This window comes from Aricia agestis, chromosome 17, assembly GCF_905147365.1.
Source record: "Aricia agestis chromosome 17, ilAriAges1.1, whole genome shotgun sequence".
NCBI classification, from domain to species: domain Eukaryota; kingdom Metazoa; phylum Arthropoda; class Insecta; order Lepidoptera; family Lycaenidae; genus Aricia; species Aricia agestis.
In genome coordinates, this window is record NC_056422.1 from 404,335 (window position 1) to 430,296 (window position 25,962).

At 37.1% G+C, this 25,962-nt stretch overlaps 1 protein-coding gene across 4 annotated transcripts in view; it reads left to right on the top strand.

Moving 5' to 3' along the window:
* Window positions 1-25,962, top strand: part of LOC121735701 (stress response protein NST1-like) — a 138,130-nt gene that overhangs the window by 46,449 nt on the left and 65,719 nt on the right. The window contains exons 1-2 of one of the 4 annotated variants that reach the window (XM_042126605.1): window positions 6,186-6,503; window positions 7,358-7,426. In XM_042126605.1, coding sequence (XP_041982539.1) covers window positions 6,421-6,503; window positions 7,358-7,426 — 152 coding nt within the window. In that variant the 5' untranslated portion in view covers window positions 6,186-6,420. Of the gene's footprint in view, window positions 1-6,185; window positions 6,504-7,357; window positions 7,427-12,022; window positions 12,150-15,365; window positions 15,460-21,073; window positions 21,174-21,415; window positions 21,480-25,962 lie in introns of those variants that run through there. The other 3 variants (XM_042126606.1, XM_042126607.1, XM_042126604.1) reach the window with 3 other exon arrangements.

Below are 25,962 nucleotides of genomic sequence, written 5' to 3' on the forward strand. Positions count from 1 at the left end.
TTATTTTTTTTTAAATCTCTATTATCAACATTATTAACTATTGTAAAGAAAATATAAAAAATATATTACTTAGACATTTTTTTATATGTTTTTCATTGGTCGAAAGTACCCAAATTTGAAATTTTTTGAAGCTTTAAAATTTCATATCTTTAAAAATATTAACTTTATCGTGAAAAGTCGTAGGACCTTTTTATTGGTATTTCAATAAAGAATATAAAAAAAATTGTCCGGTTGAAAAATAACAATTCCTTGCAATTGTTTAAACAATGTTTGTTTAAACAATATGGCACCGGGTTGCGCCCTGGCAACATGCATTTATATCATCAGGAGCCAGGAGGGCAATTTGAAGAGGATGGCATAAAAAAATTGAGGTTGAATAATTTCCGGTACTCATGCGCCGACTCGTGCTGCACTATGTAGTATTTCGACTTTCGAAGCTATTGTCTCGGGAACCATAAATTTTTCCGCAAAAAAGAAACCTATGTCCTTTCATGTTCCTTGTTCCTTCATGTGTGCCAAATAACTTAAAAATTGCTCAAGTATTTTCATAACATAATAAGCAATTTTATATAATTTCCTCCGTTTTTTCCACATTTTCCTCTGTTTCCTATTAGTCTTAGAGTTATAAAATATATCCTAGCCTTCCTCAATAAATGGTCTATCTAACACAGAATTATTTTTTTTTAATCGGACCAGTACTTCCTGAGATTAGCGCGTTCAAAAAAGCCCTTTTAAATAATTTCCCCCGTTTTTTCTACACTTTCCTCTATTTATTCGCTCCTATTAGTTGTAGCGTGTTAAAATATAGCCTATAGCCTTCCTCAACAAATGCGCTATCTAACACTGAAATAATTTTTCAAATCGGACCAGTAGTTCCTGATATTAGCGCGTTCAAATAAGCCCTTTCAATTTATTTCCTTCCGTTTTTTCCACACTTTCCTCTATTTCTTCGCTCCTATTAGTATTAACACTAATACTAACTAATACTGATAAAATAATATAGTCTATAGCCTTCCTCGATAAAATATGGGCTATCTAACACTGAAATAACTTTTTAAATCGGACCAGTAGTTCCTGAGATTAGCGCGTTCAAACAAACAAACTAACTAACAAACTTTTCCGCTTTATAATATTAGTATAGACTAGCTGTTGCCCGCGACTTCGTCCGCGTGGACTTTAGTTTACAGTTGTTCCCGTACATCGATTGAGTCGTTTACGCGCAAATAAGAAAAGTATATAGTGTGGAAACCACACATTTTTACGGGACAAAAAACATTCCTTAACCCATTCAAATTGTGTAGGCAAATATCAAATCCCGGTATGTACACCATAAGAGAAATTATGTTTTTTTTAACTTTATTCTCGGCATTTTTCTTTTTAACTTTTGATACAGACATCTTCTTTACTCTTTCAGGATTCACCGCACTAATTTGTATATACTGCGTTGTTACATTTTTCTCAAAAAATTCAATAAAATCGACAAGAGTTCAGTTTCGAGTATATCAAAACCCGGCAAGTCGGTGTGACTTGCCGAATATCAAAACCCGGCAAGTCACACCGACTTGCCGGGTTTTGATATTCACCTAGACAATTAGTATCTCCAATCTCCATGCCAAATTTCATCAAAATAGATTAAATAGTTTAGGCGAGAATCATAAAAGTTGATTGTGCGGGAACCGTATATTTTCCGGGATAAAAAGTATCCCTTGCCCTTTCCCGAGACTGAAAGTATTGCCATACCAAATTTCATCAAAATAGATTGAATAGTTTAGGCGATAATCATAAAAGTTTATTGTGCGGGAACCGTACATTTTCCGGAACAAAATTAGTATATATTACTTGTCCTTTCCCGAGACTCAAAGTATCTCCATACCAAATTCCATCAAAATAGATTGAATAGTTTACGCGCAAATCATAAAAATGTATCCTTTTTTCTTTTTCGGGACTCAAAATATCTTTATACCAAATTTCTGCAAAATGGGTCCAGGCGTTTACGCGTGATGTCGTGACCACGCGAAATATAACGTTCCGCGCAGCTTCACCCGCGTAAATTAGATATTTCATAGACAAATTAGTACACAAAAATAGCCTATGATCCTTCACGTGGTCTACTTCTTATCTGTTCTAAATAACAGATAAATTGCTCCAGTAGGTCGTGATATAAGCCCTTTCAAATAATTTCCCGCTTTTTTCCACATTTTCCTCTATTTCATCGCTCTTATTAGTCTTAGCGTGATAAAATATAGCCTTTCTCGATAAATGTTCTATCTAACACTGAAATAATTTTTCAAATCGGAAAAGTAGTTCCTGAGATTAGCGCGTTCAAACAAACAAACAAACTCTTCCCAATTATAATATTAGTATCGGAGCCTTCCTCAATAAATGGGCTATCAAACACTGAAAGAATTTTTAAAATCGGACCCCTAGTTCCTGAGATTAGCGCGTTCAAATAAGCCCTTTCATATAATTTCTCACGTTTTTTCCACATTTTCCTCTACTTCTTAGCTCCTATTAGTCGTAGTGACATAAAATATAACCTATAACCTTTATCGATAAATAGGCTATCTAACACTGAAAGAATTTTTCAAATCGGACCAGTAGTTCCTGAGATTAGCGCGTTCAAATAAGCCCTTTCTTATGATTTCCCCCGTTTTTTCCACATTTTCCTCTATTTATTTGCTACAATTAGTCTATGCGTAATAAGGATATAGCCTATAGCCTTTCTCAATCAATGAGCTATCTTACATTGAAATAATTTTTCAAATCGGCCCAGTAGTTCCTGAGATTAGCGCGTTCAAATAAGTACTATCATATAATTTCTCCCGTTTTTTCCACATTTTCCTCTATTTCTTCGCTCCTATTAGTCTTGGCGCAATAAAATATAGCCTATAGCCTTCTTCGATAAATGGGCTATCCAACAGTAAAAGAATTATTCAAATCGGACCAGTACTTCCTAAGATTAGCGCGTTCAAACAAACAAACTCTGCAGAATTATAATATTAGTATAGATTTTTTTTGTTTAAACTTAAAAAGTTATAACAAAAAATCTTTTCACTTACAAAAAATATAACAATTATAATTAATTACCTATATTAACTTTATTAATATCTGAGAAACGCCTTGTATTATTAATTTATTCATAGCACGTTTTGTTTCTTGGATATTAAAATCATCCATTATTAGATTTTCTAAATTACAGTTTATTAGATTATTTTTAGTTTATAAAAAAATCTAATAAACTGTAGTTGAACAATATAATTTATATAATATAACTTAAACAATATGGCACCGGATTGCGCCATGGCAACATGCATTTATATCATCAGGAGGGCAATTTGAAGAGGATCGCATAAAAAAATTGAGGTGGAATAGTTTCCGGTACTCATGCGCCGACTCGTGCTGCACTAAGTATATCCAAAGTACTCAAAATCCGCCAAAGCGATGCGACCCGGCCAAGTCAGCATTCAGCGGTCCCGCTGTGTGGATTTAACCGTTTTATTTCGGTTTTCAAAACGTTCTCATTTTGTTTTCGTTCCCAAAAACGTTATTGCAAAGACCTGTTCCGAACGATTTGAAACCTTTAATTAAATAACGTTCTCATTTCGTTTTCGTTCCCAAAAAACGTTATCGCAAGGAACTGTTTCGAACGATTTGAAACAATTATTTAAAATAACGTTTTCGAGCCCTGCTTCTAAGGAAAAAATTTGTCTAAAACAAGATAATAAGAGGGTAAAATATTGAACTCGCATGCCCGGTCGCCGCTGCCTCTACGCTACGCACCTACTACCAGGCGTGCGCATAGAAAGCGCGGGGCGGAAGATGGTTGCCCCGCGCATGCTCCCGCCACGCTTCATACCTCACCCCCTCAGAAACGCGATGCGCACTGCATCCCACTTCATCTTAATAGCTTTTGAACAAAAAATAAAACAATTTGTTCGTCTGTTGCTAAAAATATTTTCAACAAAAAACAATTAACCATGTTCCGAACATGTGGCATGTTAATTATTTCAAATTGACCCACATTTACAGAACATAATAAATATTATTATGTACATAAAATTAATTTTATTGTTGTACTTTTATACACATGTTATTTTTAATTCTATTTTTGGACAGTTACCTTAAATAGTTTTCAACTGCTTCGTTTTAAACGTTTTTTTTTAACAATTTGCTGTCGGCTGACTATAATATCGTATTTTTTTAAATATTTTAACAGTAGCATCTGACCTCAGCAAAATCTCTCTAAGGTGGTCTTCGTGCTCTTCCCGCTGTCGACACTAGACCTCACTGCAATAGTTTTGGAACCTATTTAATATTTATTATAACAATTTATTGTCCTAGTATATTCTGAATGTCATATTTTCCAAATTTATACTTATTCCATATTTTCTAAATAAAATATTATTTGTTACAATAGCTACACTGATAACACGCCACCGCCCACCACCCCACTCTGGTTCCGTCCGACGCGACGGGACGGAACGGAGGGGAGGTGGACGGGTCTATAAGCAGAGCTCATCCTGCAGGCTGCAAAGGTATCTATTCCATTCTGCAACTCGGCTACAAGTGACTATTGTACTCGACGGTAGTTATTCAGAATAATAAACAACTAAGTATTGAGTGTTTTCTTCAAATCAAGATTCAAATTAAAGTTCGTTTCACTACTAGTAAATAAATAAACAGTAATAAATGTAATACTATCGACTGTCGATATGAAAACTCCACTAGCACAATCTATCGACACACCTGATCCCTTCACTGGTAAAGTCACAAGTGGTGTATCAAGTGCATCAATATCAGCATTTCTATTTGTAGTGTCTCTGCACTCTTGTTAAGTGATAACAGATATCAGCCCCCCGCGCCGTCGCCACCACCAGAGTAGACAGAACCACAGGACCGCCATAAGCTATGTCCACACTGTGCACTTTCATCTTCAATTTTAGTCATCAACTTTCATATTGGCGCATTCAATAATTGAATGCGTCAAGGAACGCAACGCCAATATTGTCATTTGTGAAGTTTTGGACACGGTCAGAGGGCATGCGTCGCGGCCATGCCTCACGTTCGCTGTTGACTGCGCTATAACGCATGCCCTTGACGAACAGAAAAAGGCACAGTGTGGACAAAGCTATGTAACACATTCCTGTGATAACAACAGAAGAGGCTATTGTCGATATAATTAGAATCGTTAAAGCGAGCAGAAACCACATTTTGTTATTAATTATTGACTCCGGGATTACCTAGTTCCATTATAATAACGAAGTGAAGAAAAATATGAGATATAGAGCACAATATTTAAAAGTGTTTAAACCATAAACTTTTTAATAAACAATGATACTTTCGCTGTAAGTAATCAATTTACAAACTCACCTTTGACAAAAAAAATTAACATCGATATAAATTAAAAGTTATCATTGATAAAATGTATTTTATTTTAATAAATAGTTAATAAATCCATATTAATAAAGTATGAACCGACCAGTTTTGTTTCTTTTTGTTTATAGCAAAAGATATTTAAAAAAAAACATGAAAAATAAAATAGAGATGCTAAGCTTTGTGATGCGTACACACTTGCCGCTTGGTATTCGCGTCGCAACTCGCAAGACGCAATGCTTTCAGAATTCAGATTTCAGTGATCAGTCCAGCGTTGCCAGAATGTTACTTTTATAACATTTTACGTTACTTTTGACCCTTGCATGCTACATTCATGTGACATGACTACAGATGTTACTTTTACGTTACTTTTGGTAATTGAAAAAAAAAGATGTTTGAAACCAAAAATGCGAAAACGAAACACTTAGTTTTATTGAGTTTTGTCGTTACAGCTGACAATGCTTTGAATGAACGTGGCGAAAAAAGCAACTAATGCTGCCATCATACAAAAACAAATTTTTGACAGTTCTCCTTTATCAGCAGCGCCCCCGCCCACGAGTCTGACTCGCTCATAAAGGGTTCCGTACCGTGATAGAGCAAAAATAGGCCAAAAATTGTGTTTTTTTGTATAAGAGCTTATGTTATTATATTTTCATTTTAATAGGTATATAATAATAAAATAATTATACGGAATCCAAAAAAAATCACTTCATCTCTATATCTCTATACTTATGTACTTATAGTATGTTTTCGTGCATTGTTGATAACCCCCCCCCCCCCCTGCATTTAAAATATTATATAAGTAATACGAAATGTTACTTTTCCCCTCAAAATGTTACTTTTCGCATGACAATAAGTAACTTTCGAACATACAGCTCTGGCAACACTGGATCAGTCGGCCACCGGCCTACATACAGTGAGGTTGTCTCCGGACGCTCGTGGCTGGATCGCTCCTGAGTTCCGACTTCCGACGCGACGGAACACGTAAAATTAAAATATTTTTGTCGTGATATTAAAATATAGTGACTGGTGAAGAGCGTAAAATATATGGGAAATAAAGGAAGCAAAAAGTTAGCTAAAATAATGATAAGAAAAAGAAAGAAAGTTAACAGAAATGACGGAATGTTCGGGTATAATTATTTTTCAATAAAATATTATTATTACTTATAATTAAAAAACCCGGCCAAGTGCGTGTCGGGCCACGCGCAATATGTATCTAACGGGTTCCGTAGTACCGCTAGTTTTTTAAATTTTTGTATGGTCAATAAATGTACATTTACAACACTACTATACTCCACTCGGGCTAGCTTGTCGCTAGCCGTCGTTGACTCCCTGTCAAAAACTTGTCATTTTCCATATAAAACCACGATAAACAATATCTGACACTTCATTGTCAATCGCGGTTTATATGGGAAATGACAAGTTTTTGACAGGTAGTCAATGACCGCTAGCGACAAGTTAGCCCGAGTGGAGTATAACAACATCATATCAGTTACTTTTAAAGGAATTTGAACGAAAAGCTCCTTTATGCTTCGCCGAATACATTTTTTTAGGTAATTTCTGTCTCTTTAATAATACTTGTAACGTATGTTAACGACAAATATCTTAATACAACCACAAAACATCGGTTAGTTGACGCCATATTGTAAACAAAGGACACCTAGCGCCGCGGTGGTGAGCGCTGAACTAATTCAATCAAACGGCGGCTTTTGAATCAGCTGTAGTGTTGAACGTTTTGACTTTTGAGCGACTTAAATATTCAGTTAAAAAGCTAGACGTGTGATTGGTCAGCGTTGTTCAGTCAAAGGGCTAGTTGTTTGATTGAACGGCTATTTAAACCAGTTGGATGCGACATATAAGTAAAAATATTCTTATTCCTATACTGAATAAGGTTTTTTTTACCGTAACAATGTTAAAGTTTTAACAGACTGCATTTTAGTTATTATTATCTAGGTAAAAAATAATTATAATTGATTGCTTTCAGTTCGAAGAAAAGACGACACGGTCACGATGACGGGCTAACAACCAACGCTCCGACACATGTATCTACGGAGTGAGTATTCTTCATGAATTATTGTATTTTTTAAGTTTATATCACATAGGTAATGAAAACATTTAAGGTGAATGGTAAAGGAAAATGCGTTTTAAGCTGCGCGTGCACTGGATCGGATATTGATTTGTATGGTACTGCGTGCACTGGATCGGCATTTCTGCGCCTGAGACCAGAATTTATGCCGATGAGTCATCCGCAGCCGCGTCTATGGGTCAATTTATATATGTATTTAGTGCAGAGTCAAAGCGCATCGAAACAAAGTATCAAAACTGAACATAGCAAATCCAACCTTAACTCTCACATTTCATATATATAAGCGTTAACGCACACATTTCATATATACATTAATTACTAAATTGCCGATGCGGAATCAGAATGCAGTGGATGCACCCCATCGGCATTTCGTAAATGACGACGCTCCGTACGCTCCGATTCCGATGCAGTGGACGCGCAGCTTTAGACGTCTTTTTGTCCATGTCTTTCAGCTAAATTACAGATTGGAGAAATACAGAAGTTTTGTGTAATTCTTAAGTGTATGTATCTTGAAATAATTTTATATATCGTGGCCGATATTTTTGGTGATCTTTATTCAGTTATCAGAAAATACATTTTTAAAGTGCTATAACTCGCGTGAGATTAATATCTTAGGTCCATTTTTTTTGGTTTAGCTAATCCGTTTATAATGAATATTTGCATACATGTTTCTTTACTTTTTATCCTGGTGCTCACGGTCTATTTTGCAATACTGTTTGTGACAAACAGTATTGCAAAATAGAAGTTTCATAAAACTCTTTGGTGCCTACTGTAAATCAAACTTCACTAGTAAATGTAGTAAAGTATTTGCTCACAAAAAGCAGGCGAAATTAGTTACGGAATGCGACGTTGTCACTTGTCAGTTCGGCGCAAGCCGCGCAACTCATGTACAGTTCGACAAGGCTTGACAAGGCTTTATTTGAACGTGGCGAGTAAAGGAACTAAACGCTTCTATCATAGAAAAACGTCATTTTTGACATGTGTTTGACAGTTCTCCTTTACCAGCAGCGCTCCTGTCAATGTCACCCACGTTCAAATAAAGCCTTGTCGAACTGTACAACGCAGTTGCCGTTCCGCGCACAAGGCAGTGCGTGCTCTTCTAATTGATTTGTCACATTTGAGTATTTGACATTTACCGGCTTAAAAGTTTTAATTTAGTTTGCGCGCGTGTTCTGTGTACATGTTGTGTGATTACGGTTCGATTTTGAAACAAAGTGAAAAATATATTATTTCTTCTTTTGGTGGGCTGTGCAAATGTGAAACAAGATATAAAAGAATTGCGAAACAAAGTAAGAAACCATCATTGAAGTTGCTAAATAATAGAAGATCTCGTCTTGCAAATCAGGCAAAAGTAAAAAAAGCCAAACCAAATAATATTGAAAAGTAAGTACCTAGGTACCTACTTAAATATAGTACTCCTACGGTAATGACATGCATCTATGATCTACGTGACATTAATTGTTGCATGACATGGCGATCGCGAAACGAACATGCGTGCATGTAATGCACAGTCGCAGCCGACTGGTTTAAATAGCCGTTCAATCAAACAGCTAGCCCTTTGACTGAACAACGCCATTCAATCACACGTCTAGCTTTTAGATTGAATATTTTAGTCACTCAAAACGTTCAACACTACAGCTGATTCAAAAGCCGCCGTTTAATTGAAGTAGTTCAGCGCGCACCGCTGCGGCGCTAGGTGCGTTTTGTTCACAATATGGCGTCAACTAGCCGGTGTTTGTTGGTGTTTGTGGCTGTTTTTCGGAAAGAAAGTAGTTAATAAAAGTTACAAGTGTTATTAAAGAGACAAAAATTATGGAGGCACATACGAGTGAATCAAAATTTCAACAAATATTCGAGGAGAAATAACGGGTTTATGAAATACATCACCAAGGTATTTATTGCAATTCCATAAATAATAAATCAGGTATAATTATTGTATGTGCTAAATATGTTTAAAATTAGTTAGAATACAGTTTTTCAGCTTCACCGAAAGGGGGGTTCGGACGGCACAGTCCCCCGCCAAAACAAAAACAAACACAATCCAGGAAGTCCAAAAGTTGGTTAGGTTAGGTTAGAACTTAGACCACAACACAGAGGGAGCCGAGCGAGCGCAGCGAGCGTGCAGCGGCAGCAGCCGGCCACCGTCATCAAATAAAAGGGGGGCTCGGGGGGCGCAGCCCCCTGCCAAAACAAAAACAAACACAATCCAGAAAGTCCAAAAGTATAAGTTCTAACCTAACCAGGTTAGAACTGTGACTGTGCTGGGGCAGCAGCCGGCGACCGTCACACAACACGCCTCAGAATTTTTTATTTTTACTTATTGCATTAAGCTTTTGGTCACCCCTTAAACTTAATCCGAGAATAATCTTCCAATAAAATACAAAAGTTTTCCTATTCTCCCAAATTACATATTAAACTAATGGTTACCCTAGTTAATTTGACATTAAACCAGTTGGCTAAGCGTCGTCTAGCGGTAATGTTGAACGTTGTAGTCAACAAGTCGACTAAACGACGTAAAGCCGTGTGATTGAATGATGCCGTTGTTCAGTCAAAGGGCTAGCTGTTTGATTGAACGGCTATTTAAACCAGTCGGCTGCGACACACATATTGCAGGACGAAAAATTAAAGAACTGCGGGGCTAAAATGGTCGCTTTGAAGAATCATGATATGAATAATATGATTCATTTTTCTAAAATCGCTAATTGCAACTCTGCTTGCAATTCATTTCTGTATTTTTGTACTGATTTGACATTTGTCAGTTTGAAAGTTTTGACAATTCATTTGCTGAATTGATTGAGAGGAATTGCTAAATGTGACCATTTTAGCCCCGCTGGTCAATCTATGTACAGCACGTAGTTTGCATGTCATTCACAAATCACATCAATCAATACAATAAACGATCATGCGTGCATGGCAGCACGTAACGCATGTAATGCTGAATTATCGTCTATTATGTGCCTAATGTCACTAACTTTCCTTAATACAACCAGAAAACACCGATTAGTTGACGCCATATTGTGAACAAAACGCACCTAGCGCCGCGGTGGTCAGCGCTGAACTAATTCAATCAAACGGCGGCTTTTGAATCAGCTGCAGTAGCACGTATTGAGCGACATAAATCTTCAATTAACTCTAGGATGGTAACAGGGGTGCCCCAACACCCCACGTAAGCAATCACGCGCCGATTTATCGAAAATTATTGGCTTTGTCGCTCTAGCATTTTGTGTATTCTTTTGTTTTACTGTAAGTTATCAGTAGCCTTGCGCTGTGGGACCAGCAACACGTCAACTTGGTTTTGCAGGTATGTGTGGGGTGATGCGTCACCCCTGTTACTATTTACGTAGGTAGTTTTTTTGTTCATGTATTTTATTTATACATTATTTTCAGTTCACAATGGCGTTTCATAATGATGAAGGGCTTGAGCGGTACTTAAATACGATATGTTGGAATGATGAGAGTTAAACAGAGCCATTAGATTTATTATTAGCAACCTTCTGAAAATGAAGATATTGCCTCCGTGCATTTCGAAGAAGATGGTCAAGCAGGAATCAATTCTATGATTCTCAGTTCTCTATCTAGAAGTAAAACATGAAAACACGCCAGCTAACAAATTTAGAAGCAATTTCCTTAAAAAACTAGCAATACAGCTAGCCGAGCCGCACATGAAACGACGCTTGGAGTCCAATTTACCTCGAATACTATGGGGAAATATAAGGGTCATTCTAAATGTCCCCGAAGAAGTTACAGCAAGCGAAATCCCCGCCAAATTATCAAAGCAAGCTCGATGTGCATTGTGTCCTTGAAAAAAATACAAAAAAGTAAAGATTTTTTGTTCCAAATGCAAAAGACCTGCGTGCCCTGAATACCGCTTGAAAATTTGTATCAATTGTGTTTAATTTAGAAAAACTAAAAAAAAATAGTTTTATTTTGTTTAGTTACCGATTAATCTGAAGAAAAGTGTTCCTTTATTTTGTTTTTATATTTAAAAGTTTTATTTTTCATTAAACAAAAGTTTTTTATTTATTCATAAGTAACTGGGGTGACCTGGAACCCCTGTTACCATGCGTGGTCGTGTAAATTATGTTACCATCCTAGGGTTAAAAAGCTAGACGTGTGATTGAATGGCGTTGTTCAGTCAAAGGGCTAGCTGTTTGATCGAACGCCTATTTAAACCAGTTGGCTGCGACATTTACACAATAAGAAATATAAACGATTACATTTCATAAACTGTTACCGGAGTGTTACGCCATACTTGATACTTACATACTTTCCGCACACTTGTTTTATTTTAAAAACTCATCGAATCGCTACGTATTTTTCCTAGAACTACAGCTAATATTGTGTAGTTACAGAAAGTCTTCAAAAGTTAGGCAATATCATAGAATTAGAACGTATTTTGATATCGTTAAGTAATATAATAAATTTTCATTCATCATCTTTATCTCTCGAAAATTTCCAACGCGCTGGTATCATGCCGATCCGCTCGCACGACAGAGACAGACTACAGAGCGGCGGCCTAGCGGGTATAGTGGGGTAGTACGCGAAAACGTGAATTCACGTACCTACATTATTGTTGTTGTTTTGATAGCTTTTCGTGATAGTTGAAGAAAATTGCTTGAACAAATATTGTGATTTGTGGTGCTTGAATTTTTGATAATAATGGATACCGAAAGATCGGATATATCACACAGTAAGTACTTATCATATTAATATTATTTTTCTATAAGTTCTTAGTATTTTGTAATTTATAACGTTCAGGAATAGCGATAGGATTTCTCAAAGTGGGGTTCGCCATTCGACGGCTCACGGCATGGGCAGGGGATTTGCGACAAGATTTAGGGCCGGAATACATAAACACGATACGACGTCGTGTCGTATCACGATGCGGCGTCGTTTCACGATGCAACGTCCTGTTCCTGTGTATGCCACAGTTGTTATTCAAAATTTAAAGATGACGTATCGTCAGTTTCTACGACGCGACGTCGTACCGTGTGTCGTGGCACGTTACGATGTCGCGACGTAGTTTTTTGCGATGCTCGTCAGTCGTCAGTCGTCACTCGTCGTAGATTCCCACGACGCGACCTCGCACCGTGAATTCGTGAAACTACGCCGCATCGTGGTACGACACGACGTCGTGTCGTGTTTAACACTGCAGTACACGCGTGAACTACCATGGTAGACCAGTCACTTTTTCAGCGATATTTTTTCAGTAAAGCTCGCTAGAAACCTGCCATTCCAGGTAATCCTCGTTTGATAAATTTGACAAAACCTCAGTACCTCCTGTAACCTTATAGTCAATGGAAATTATAGATATTTAGCATCAAACACGCTGGACTACCATAGTAGTCCGCGCGAGTATTGGTGACATACTAAATTCAACCATGTATGTTTTTTTAATCATTGATTTATAACATTTTTATTGTTTATGATTGCATATTTTATGCATTCACACTAAAATACATTTATGATAAATTGATTACAAACACTTAAACTTATAGACATGACGACCTCTGTGGCTCAGTGGGTGAGCTGTCCGTAGCTCAAGCCGGGGGTCGCGGGTTCGATTCCCGCCGACGGAACAAAAAGTTTTCAAAGTTCCTGGGTCATGGATGTGTATTGAATATGTGTATTATGTAATAAAAATCTTAAATATAATATGTATAGTATAAAAAGTATTAAATATATTTCCGTTGTCTGGTACCTGTAACACAAGTCCTTCAGGTACTTAGCACGGGGCCAGACTGACGTGGTGTGATTCGTCCATAGATATTATTATTACATTTAGAAATTCCTCTCAATCAATTCAGCAAATGAATTGTCAAAACTGTCATACTGACAAATGTTAGATCAGTACAAAAATACAGAAATAAATTGCAAGCAGACTTAAACTTAATTTTTTAATAAGATATAGTGACCTGTGCAGATTGACGTCGTAACCATATTATGAATAACCAGAAACATAGGAAATCTCACCAAATTGCAAAAATATAATCAAAACATTATTAAAAAATGACATTTAACTAGTGTTAAGTATTTAATTAATCAATAAATAAACTATTTTGTAGTTTTCACAATGAAAACTTAGCGTCATCAGTGCCGGTTGTCTAATTTCATCGTCAAGCTTTTGATGTGAATTTTGTAATGGAAAATTGTTATAATTGGCTGTTAACAAAATAAGCGATCAAGAGTAATACAAGTGACAAATAGTGACCAGTTTTGTAAACCCCAGTCTAGGAGTCACACTTGTACGAAAATGAGCTAATCTGATGAGTTCTGAAGTTTAGGGTCATTTATTCTTAGAAAAAAACAATCAAAATATAAAAATAATTGCGTTTTTAAACAGACGAAATAACTTATAAGTATTTTATGTAGTAAAGTTCGGGATTTTTTAAGAATCCAACACGATTTAGCCCCACTGATATGACGTATGGGGCAATGTCAATGCTGCATGTTAACTAGGGAATGCAATCTCGTTCTCGCGAGATCTCGGCCTTTTTTAGCGAGATTGATCTCGGACGAAAACAAGTCGAGATCTCGCGAGTTTGACGAGATTGCACTTGAGCATAAAAACGTCTTATTTGAAGCGCGAGACAGAGTTGCGATCACGGAGTCAAAACAAAGAGGAGCTGGCCTAAGCAACTGTGCGCTGTGATTCTCAACTAGGTTCTGAATTTTGACTTCTCGTTGTTTTGTTAGTTATAAAAGAACGTCACGCTTAAATCGTGGACGCCGGCTTCCATGATAAAATGTTGGGTGTACGTTAAATGCCCTTTTGATTTTACGCACCGCGGACGTTTTGTGCGGTTCAGAAAGGTAAACGTTGTGATGTCCTCTAACGTGCACGTTAAAAAGTTATCGTCGACGAAAATTTAAAGGCGTCTCCATATATTTCCATACATTTTACTTCCCTATGTTATCGTTTTACCGCGGACGTCCACGATATTACCGCCCAAACAGAACAGAAGACTGGCTGTTTCTTTCATTTGTTATTTGATAGATAGTAGATACATAATTATGTCAAAGTTTACTACTTAAAAATTATATATAGACAGATACATCAAACAATGTTTGATGCATAAAATTCTATAAAAAAATTATAATTATAATACTTATTACTTTTTTTTGTAATATATATTCAAATATTGTGATTATTTGCAAAAAAAACCCTCCAAACTGCTAATCTCGCGAGATCTCGACATTGGCGAGATCTCGCGGTATTGTATTCATAAAGTCGCGGGATCTCGCTTGAGCCCCAATCTCGCGAGATTTGCATTCCCTAATGTTAACCCAAATTTTATTGCCAAGAAAGTGGTGATAGATTTGTGATTTCTGGTTTTATTCTGACCTGTAAGTAGGATAGAATCTTGAATAACATAAAACAAACAAAAGTCTAACTTATTTTAATTTCACGTTAGAAATACACATGTTTGATTTCACCAGTACGATTTTTGTCACATTTTTATAGAAATTCACAAATTTGAAGTTGATTTTTCAGTAATTTAATAATTAATTAAATAGTTTTTTATTATAAAAGTAAGTTAATTAATTATGTTTTTGATTTTATTTGTCATTTTAATTTAACAATAATTATTATGAAAATAATTATGATTTTTAGATGGCCTACCATGGTCCATGGTAGGCCACGCGAGTACTCGTGTAAAAAAAAGGGGCGCGTGTACTGCAGTGTTAAAATAATGTGTCCTGGCCCTGCCTGACACAGGAACGCATCGTGGTTTATATAGCTTAAAGTTACATGAAATTTTTAAGTCAGTTTAATTTTTTTTTTATATATTTACTTACTTGTTAAGTAGTAATAAGGGGAAAATTATTCGAACACTCTAAAAAAATTGAATTATCTAACTTCTTTGTGTTGACTTTTTTAATTAATTTGCATTTTGTTGTATAGAACCACGGCGATCAAGCAAAACTCGTTTGTGGCCATCAGTTCCCAGAAAGAAACGACGAGGGAATAAAAAAAAACAAAATGGGCGTCCATTGAAGTGAGTGTCGCATTTAGATTTAAATTTATTATTACACCAACTGATATTTATTAAGTATACAAAATATCACAGACTGTAACTATAAAAATAGTCGTTTTTATTGCAGTCAGAAGTTAATGAATTACTCCCAAGTCCCACTATGCGGTTTACAATGTATGATAAATGATAATACAACATCGTACAGTCCACCTCACACCGGTTCCTGGTGATAAGAGATAACAGTATGGTTATCACTCTTATTCCACTCACATAAAGTCCACAATCCCTCGGGAAGGTGTGATCGTGTTCTGCCCATACAGTCGCTATCGGTGACGCGTGTATGTTTGTCAACATGCGCTAAACCATTGTTTCCCAAAGTGGTCCAGGTGGATCCCAAGGGGTCCACTGAGGACATTTACCATTAGGAATTGGTAGATATTAGGTTTTACTGGAAAATCTTAGGTTTTACTTACTGTAGTTCGAGCTTTTACAGTAACATAATACATAATAAGTATATATGTTACCGTAAAAGCTCGAACTGCAGTAAATTCTAAGATTTTCTAGTAAAACTTAAGATCTACCAACTCCTAATGGTAAATGTCCAAAAAGGTTTGCGATACGAACTTTCAATCTTAGGATTTACGTTAAGGGGCTCCAATACGCGAATGACCTTGGGCAAACGAGTGTTTCCACACCCCACTTCCGTACCTCACCCCCGCGCCATTCGCAATAACGACATCTAGTGCAATATCGAACAATCAACACAACGCAGTCTAAAATACATATTTTAATGTGAAGAGAAAAACTATTATAGACAGTTTGCCTATTTCACATGGTAGCGCAATGAGCAGAAGCATGAATAGTTTACTCTAAATACGGGGTCTCAGGTTCGCTACGTGATGAAAGTTTGTTTTTTATTAATTTCTTTTTTACAACATTTTTTTTGGAATATTTTATTATTATTTGGGTAAAACAATTTTCTTCAAAATGTTATTTATTCAAATTGCTGTTTTAAAATCCCTTTAGTTAAAATGTAACTAGAGTAAGTACTCAAAAAATACGTAGGTAATGAATGATAGCTTATTTATTGACCTTTTTTTTAAATTTTTTTATTCAGAAGTAACGCGGCGGACGGTAGCGTTTAGCGTTTTAGCCTCGTTTTTGAGCAGTCGTGACTCGTGAGCAGTCGGCTGAGCGCTTTCGCACGGGTAGGATGTATGTTGAAACGCTTCGCCGCGGCTGCGCATACGTTTTTAAATATTACGTAAAAACGAGGGAGATCAACTTCAGCTTGAAGTGATTGTTTTGTGATAGGACACCTAAATAAATAAATGTGTAGTGACAGGACACATAATATATAAGTTTTTAAGTTGTTTGTGTGATTTAGTATATTAAGTTATTATTTGTTTACTAACTATAGCTAGTGATAGGACACAATTCTTTGTAATTTATATTAGTAATAGTAACTGATAAGAGTTACACGGTGAAAATAGCTGTTAGATAATAAATACTTGCCAAAATGGGAAGACTGTCAAAACTAAAAAAAATTAGACTACAAAAAATTCAACACTGCCTAGAAATAACGTAAGTATGCCAATGAGTAATGACTATAGTTGCAAAACTTCTGAAAAATTCCGAATAATTCCGGAATACTTCTGGGAAAGTTTCTTTAAATTTGAATTATTCAAAATGAATTCAATAAAAAAAATATATGAATTTTTATTTATGCTGAAAAATCGTATTTTGCATCAATCATCGATCGCCGCTGCGCATAGAGCGTCGCCCGCCGGCCGCTATCACCGCTTCGCACGCGCCGACTGCCACGGCGAAATATTCGACGGAAACATTCAACGGAACATCAACGGAAGGGAGATGCTCCCCGGAGAAGTTTTACCTCACCCCGCGGAAAGATTCGTACCCCGCAATCGAATGTTTCCGTCGAATATTTCGCCGGAATAATTCAATGGAAATATACGTGTTTGTTTGTGGTTTGTGGTGGTTGAGTGAATTATTTGTTCAGTGGCACATTACGTACAAATAAAATATAAATTGTTTATCTATACCTACTTCTAGGTTTAATATTATAAATGCGAAAGTGCGTCTGTTTGCCTGTCTGTCTGTTACCTCTTCACGCTCGAACCGCTGAACCGATTTGGCTGAAAATTGACATGGAAATACTTTGAGTTCCGTGAAAGGACATAGGATAGTTTTTATCGCGGATAAATGTACGGTTCCGGCGCGATAAACGAATTTTGGCGCAACGGAGTTGCGGGCGTCATCTAGTTTTATCATAAATTAGTAATGGCCAATGGGATTGATTAATCTATACTTACCTACTTATTACTTACTTATATCCATACTATTCATACTAATATATCCTATTGTAAGTAAATCAGAATAAAAACCATAAAAAATAAACGAACTTATATGATTAGGTATTATCAAAGAAAAGTAACAAGCCGTTACCAGCCGCTATTTATCGCTAGTAATGATAATAAGCCAAAAAAGCCGTTTCTCGCCGCTTGGCTAATAATGTTAGTAAGCGGCATCACATATTCTTAGATACACAACTAAAGATAAATAGTTTACAACTTCCAAGCGCAATTTTCCTCGTTATTTTTGACAGTTGAAATATTCCCAAAGTTTCGGAATATTTCGGAATACTTCCGAAGTATTCGACGGGAATAATTCGGAATCTTTCCCGCCAGCATCTATAGTAATGACTAATGAGTACTTATTTCATAAGGGTTTTGTAGCCAAATGGCAAAAAAGGATTTATTATTATTTTCTTTTCAGTAAAAGAAGAAAATTGGGCCTCACTGACAAAAATATTGATCCGAATAGTGAGAATACCATTACACAAGACCAAACTCGAGAAATCAATTTAGAAAAAAATACCTCAAAGTAAGTACGTATAATATACCTACATTAGGTAAGTATAAGTATACAAATTCGCAAACAGCCGATCAAACTTGGTTCGGACTGCACCACGAACATGGTGCGCTCCGTTATTTGTACCAAGTTCGATAGTTTGGCGCATGGGGTGCCGCACATGATTATTATAATCATTGCGGCTGGTTCTGAGTCGAGCGCCTGCACATCGAACGCGGTGCGCTCCGCAGACCGCACCATACCGTTCGTATGGAAAAGCATGAACACAATCATGATCGAATTTGGTTCGGGCCGCACCACGCCGTCGTTTTTGAGCTAGCACACGTTACGTTTCGATATGCCGCCTATTCTATCAAAACAGCCCAAAATTATATAATATTATATTGGTTGGATTATGTCAATTTGTCTCAAATGTAAATCAAAGAATTAATTTCTCTGATAGTACCTTGTACAATATAATATATATATATATTATTTGTAAATGACATAAATACTCATAATTTGAGCCAAAATTTCTGGCAATATATTTTGAAACAACAGAATTAAAACAATATTTGTAGGAAAATTATTGCGTTCTAATTTTTTTTTTCTCGTAAACTATACTTCTAAATTAGATTTTTTTTAAAAGGAAATGAAGGTCAATTAATTAGCTATCATTACGTATTTTATATTGAGTACTCTCTTTACATTTGAATGAGCAATAAAGGAAAACTCTGCGGGCAATATGGTATTTCACGTAATGAAGCCCCTTAATGGCACGGTACATGTTGAAAAAAAAATGGCCAAGTGCGAGTCGAACTCACGCACAAAGGGTTTCGTATTGTTATAACTTATAGAGCAAAAACAGGCCAGAAATTGTGTTTTTGGTATTGAAGGCCCCCTTAAATCTTTATTTTATTTTAATATTATTAAAAATTTGTAAAGTATTGCCCAGCACTGCAGGCTGCTTAGTGCTTATAATAATAATAAAGTGGTATTAACCGTAGGAGAGCCATGCTTCGGCACGAATGGTCCGGCTAATGAGATATTCAAAGATGTTGTATGTTGTACGAAAATGATTTAAATAGGTTAGTATTACTTATTATAACTATATGTACCTACTTGTTTTGTCTAATAGTTTATTAAGGTTAATAATTAAGAATTACTCCTTGTTTTATTTTTAAAACCAACATTTACCAATTTACAGTAGTAAAACCTAGCATACTTAAACCGAATTGTAATGGTAAATGTTCGAAAAAATCGTCGTATTTTTAGAAATACTTACATTTAACAAATCGTAGACGTGGGAGAGCCATGCTTCGGCACGAATGGGCCGGCTCGACCGGAGAAATACCACGTTCTCACAGAAAACCGGCGTGAAACAGCGCTTGCGCTGTGTTTCGCCGAGTGAGTGAGTTTATCGGAGGCCCAATCCCCTACCCTATTCCCATCCCTACCCTCCCCTATTCCCTTGCCTTCCCTTCCCATCCCTATCCTCCTCTATTACCCTATTCCCTCTTAAAAGGCCGGCAACGCACCTGCAGCTCTTCTGATGCTGCGAGTGTCCATGGGCGACGGAAGTTGCTTTCCATCAGGTGACCCGTTTGCTCGTTTGCCCCCTTATTTCATAAAAAAAAATCGTATCGGTAAATCCTAAGATTTACACTCAAATCTTAAGATTTACCGATGTTCGAGCTTTTACAATAACATATACAAGAATTGCTCGTTTAAAGATATTTAAAGATAATAATCTAGATGCTGTTGATAAGATGATGAATGTACTTGTTTTGTGTTGCTAACTGTGACTGTGTTGTGACGTTTGTTATGTCAACAAGCGCCAGAAGTCAGAACATGTAAAGGGGGTGACAGACGTGCGAGTAAGTACGCGGACTTATGGCTCGACAATCTTAAGGCGAATAGAGTCGTAAAATGGTCATTTTGTTTTTATGACTTCTCATTCATTTCTGGCAGGAAAAATTGAAAAAAATATATTATGTGAAAGATCAGTTCAACAACTAATAGATCAACATTTTTTGCTGCTGTATATCAACCCTTGCTTCAATAAAAAAATAAAATACGTGACATCGATTTTCGATTTGAAATCGGGACTCCTCCTAAACGGCCGTGATATACGATATTTTTTTTGCGTAGATATATTTGGAATCTATTATTCTTGAATATCAGCATTTTGTATAAAAATCAAACAATATTTTCTTTTGAAAAATATCGAAAAACAGTATTTACGAACGATTTGGTTCGAAGGTGGTCTGCGCGGGCGCGGGCGGCAGTCGTCCGCTAGCATTCAGACGGGGAGGTTGTGCTAGTCGTTTCCAAATCTTGCCGAGCTATCGAGCGTCTGCTTGTGTGCATTAGAACACTACTATATTTGCATGAGTATTTATGTAGAGTAGTTAGACTTAGAGTACAATCAAGTTCAACGAAGATTGTAACGCGGCTCGCGAGTCGCGCATGGACGCTCTTATGAACAGTACATTATTTACTTCATGATTATTTTTAGTTATAAGTTGATTGTTTCACGCGTGCAGACGTTATTATATTAATATTTTAAGTGTTTAAATAAAACAAGTGTATATCTATATATATAAAAATGGATTTTCAATTGTGTTAGTAACGCTAAAACTCGAAAACGGCTGAAGGATTGGGCTAACTTTAGTCTTAAAATATTCGTAGAAGTCCAGGGAAGGTTTTAAAGTGACACGAAGTTCACCGGGACAGCTAGTAAATATATAAGTGTAAATAATTTTCTAAGTGTAGTTTTAAATAAGTACTTAAATAAAAATGCCTCCAACGAATAAATTGAAGAAGCAAGCTGCTAAGAAAGCCTCACTCATGCACGCAGTATTGTAAGTACCAATAGTAGCTGATTAAATTACGATAATATATGGACATAATATATTACGTTCATGATTGTTATTTGTTACTAAGTTAATCCTTCAAGCCTATAAGGGCACCGGTGATCGCGACAACAATAGAATACAATAGCATTTCCAAGAATCCCCGATCGAAGGATTAATGTATTTGTTTAAAAGAAGTAGTAGGTGCAAATAGTTTTCGATCTTATGATTTGTTTTAAATATAATTTCAGACGAGCTAGAAAGAAAGGTTCAGGATTGGCAGACAATGCTGCAATGCTCGAAGACTCGATACAGGTATAATTTAATTATTTATTTATCTACTTAATTATTAAACTTAGCACGTAGGTATACTTAATATACCTTCTTTCTTAGTTGAGTACCCACACCTAACTAGACTAATTAGGTACCTACTTACTTCCTTACCAAATGGCTAAATTACAAGCGTAAAGTAACTACCAACAATCAAGATCGAAAAAAAATAGGTACCAAACTACTACTTGCCTAAACTAGGTATTAACGACGCGGCTCTGTAGTTACCACCAGGGCTCGGAACCGTTTTGTATGGGATTTGTACCTAGCGATGCTCATGGGAGTGAGCCCTGGGCCCATAAAAAATCTTAGTAAACTTCAAACGCGTTCACGATCGAATGTCAAACAAAAAACTCACACACGGCACACAGGTTAAAACACTCTGTAACTAGGTTTTTGGATAATTAGTACATAGATGCATTTCTAAATTTGTATGGATTTGACAGATTTCAATTGCGTGAGACGTCTTGCAAATCTCAAATCCATACAAATTTAGAAATGCATCTACGCGTCGCGTTGCGGTCTGAATTGACCCTAATACCTGATTTTAAATACTCGCGTCTCGTAAAAACTTGTTGATTCTTGCGCAGGCAATTCAACCTGAAAAGAAACCTAAATTTTAGCTATGAAACAAAATATAATATTCTCGAATCTCGCGCGTTGGCTATCTCATCCATGGTCCAATAAAAATGCTCTTACCGTCAAGTTTTTGACAGAATCATGATCATGTACTGAATCTTTTCCTTGATGTTATAATAAAACATGTGATTGGTTGGTTAGTTCTTCTGAAGGTGTGATTACTGATTACAAAATATAGGCGCGTATAGGCGAAAGTCTAGGCGCGATCTGTGGCCTGTCGGCTGGGTATTACGCAACGAAATCACGATGGTATGCGATCTGCCTATGGATCAACATCGCTGATGGTGCATTTTCATAAATTATAGTTGATTTTGCTTACTATAACCAAAGTCGTACATATTATATCCCCGCCGTAAACCTGTATTTTTAGCACAAACCACTCCCCTCGTCCTACCGACGCGTCGTCATATTTACGACTAACTCGATCACAATTTTCGGAGATCCTGCGATTACCTTTATATTTGGGAGGCCGGAATTGAAATATCACCCACGTCCCACACCATCCCACACCACCCGAAGTGGTGTGGCGTCAGTGACTTGATGAGAAATAAGAAAACCTATGCAGGAAAATGAGATTGAACTTCCTGGTTTAAGACGCTCCCCCTACGGACTACGCTACGGAGATGCCGTAATTTACCGTTTTTAGAGCCTTGTCAACTCATAATTTGAAAGCTACATAATTATAATAAAAATACAGCAGTAATCTTCAGTATATGAACGTTCCTTTCATAGTTATTAATTTCCTATTCTAACAGCATGTTTAGGGCTTCCCTAATGAATCAAAAATCAAAATATTTATTTCTAAGTAGGTTATAAGTTAACAAAAAAATTAGGGGAAGTCCCTAAACACGCTGATGGACAATCACAAGAACTATGTAATATGTATATTGGACAAACTCACTTTCTATGATCTAAATTCTAAGCCAAGAAGCAAGAAGTACAGAATACAGATTACATAATATACTTATAATAAGTAGGTAATTAACTATTAAGTATAATAGTTAACTTATTAGTTTTTAGTAACAAGGAGCTGGTTACTAGATTTTATAAAATGTTTACTTTGCTATTTTCAAAGTAAACGATGTCACACTAAAATCAGCTGTTCTGTTTGCAAGCCCATGTGGGCGGAAGGCCATCCTGCACTTTCGAGTCCCCTAACAGCTGATCTTTATATTTAGATTTTGTTTAGTTTCACAGTTTATAGTTTATACCTACTGTTTATACACAAACAAGCCGGCGGCGCGGCGGGCGGTGTCTGGATTCTGCGTATTAAGATCTGTTCGTTTAAACTCTAAAGGTTTTATTGTTCCTGGGAGAAATAACCTTATGGCTTAGACCAAATAAATAGGAATCACAGGCACTGCCGTGAGCCGTCTCACACCCGGCTGTCAGCCGGGTCAGCCGGGTGTGAGACGGCTCACGGCAGTGCCTCACCACCTCTCGGACGGGGAACCTGCGGGCTGCGTCTCTCCTGGGAAGTGGGTACCTTCATAAGTGTCGATTCTTGTGATTTCAATGCCGAAACTTAAAGCAGTTTTCCGGCTAAGGAAAAAGAGAGCGCAGATAATGAACGAAATTATGTAAGTACCTAATTAATATTATACTTACTTAAGTTATTCACCATCATAGGTACATGTTATGTGTATGTATGGCAAGACAGCAAAGCTTATAGCAACTAGAAGTAATAATGTTCAATTGTTATTTTACCTCTTTCGAACAGCTGTTCCTGTAAAATCGCTGTAGGTTGTTAGTTGAAATAATCATCAATGTAAAAAAAAAATGTTTTAGACGCATGAAAAAGTTACGTGGCTGGGTGAAAGAAGAATGTAAGCCGTCATTATCAACGCTGCAATCGAATGAAAATGATAACAGGTAAGATTATTTTATAGGAACGACTGTGCAGTGCGTAGCTATTAATGGCTTTGAATCACGTACATATTGTTTCGTGCTAGGGTTCGAGGATTTGGAGAGAAAGACCTGGTAACTCTCTTGAAGACTTTATTAACACTGCACTAAACACTAATTCACAACACTTAGCACTAAGTCCAAACACTAATCACTAGGTCCAATCACTAAGCACTATCACTGTCCTAGGTCGTAGCCAAGTCGCAGGATTCACTGGTTCACTCACTATTGATCACTTGTTGTCGCCTCGAAGATCGCTCAGATCGAACTGACTCGCCGGGCCTACCTGCGGCTTTTTATATGGCGAGACGAATTCCAGAAAGTTCCCGATTCACGTAAACAAGTAAACAACCGTGGGAACTTTCTAGGAGGCTCGAGCATGTACCACAATAAAACGCCGTCCTTACGATAAGTGCGGTAAGTTGAATTTAATTTAGACCTTATGGACTCAGTCATAAGGTCTAAATTAAAACACGTAAACACGCAAACAAATAAACGGTAAACACGTAAACAAACATTGGACCTTTCTAGAAGGTTCGAGTATGTACTTGCGCACCTCATGCCATCTAGTATTGAGTAGGGGATTTATGTTGCCTGTGCTCCCTCGGTAAGCGTCGCTAGATGGCACCACGTGTCCGTATACCATATACCGTAACAATATTATGCTGAGCCTGACTCAGCATAATATGTACGTCCCACAAAGCTCTCATCTAGGTCCCGCCCTCTTTCTACTGTTCATAAATGATATTACGTTACGAATTCAACATTGCTATAAATCCTATATTCCAAAAAGACTTAGACGCAATAAAAGCCTGGGGCGACTCGAGCTTAACGTTAACAAATGTTGCCATATAAAATATACTCGTAAATTAAAACGCATAGCTTCCGTGTATAAAATCGACGGCATTGCATTAAAAGAGGTTGAAGTTGTTAAAGATCTAGGCGTGACTATCGACAGTAGATTAAAATATAACAAACAGATCGATGCTGTTGTAACTAAAGCTGCTCGTATGCTCGGTTTTATAAAAAGAAACTCTACAAAGTTTAAGCAGCCGGAAACCATAACCTTATTATATAAAGCTCCAGTCCGTACACTCCGTAGCCACATCGAATACGACAGCATAGTTTGGAGTCCTTTTTATACAATCCATTCCCAGCGCGTGGAAAGCATACAGGGAGCATTCACAAAATATCTCGCTTTCGGCACTCATAATTTCTCATACACTTTACGTGGGAGAACCATGCTTCGGCACGGATGGGCCGGCTCGACCGGAGAAATACCACGTTCTCACAGAAAACCGGCGTGAAGCAGCGCTTGCGCTGTGTTTCGCCGAGTGAGTGAGTTTACCGGAGGCCCAATCCACTACCCTATTCCCTTCCATACACTCCCCTATTCCCTTCCCTTCCCTTCCCATCCCCTACCTCCCCTATTACCCTATTCCCTCTTAAAAGGCCGGCAACGCACCTGCAGCTCTTCTGAGTGTCCATGGGCGACGGAAGTCTATTTCCATCAGGTGACCCGTTTGCTCGTTTGCCCCCTTGTTTCATAAAAAAAAAATACAAGCAGCCATATCAACAACGTATGCGAAAATTTGGCATGATGACTACAAAACAGAAAGCTATTGCAAACAAATTGTTATGGCGCCTCTACAAGATGGCCCAGCGCTGGCCCATCAAATGGCGGTGTGGCGCCTCTATAAGATGGCCCAGCGCTGGCCCATCAAATGGCGCATGCAGTGGCTATAGCTAGGGAATGCAATCCTGCAAGATAATTTCAATCCCGGTTTTTGTGGGATTGAACCATCACAATCAATCAACAATTGGATATTAGTCTGTAATGATAGTTGTAAGAATGTTTAATAAATAAATAAATAAATAAAAAAATCCCGCTGGATTCCGGTATTTGCGGGATCCCGCAGGGTGG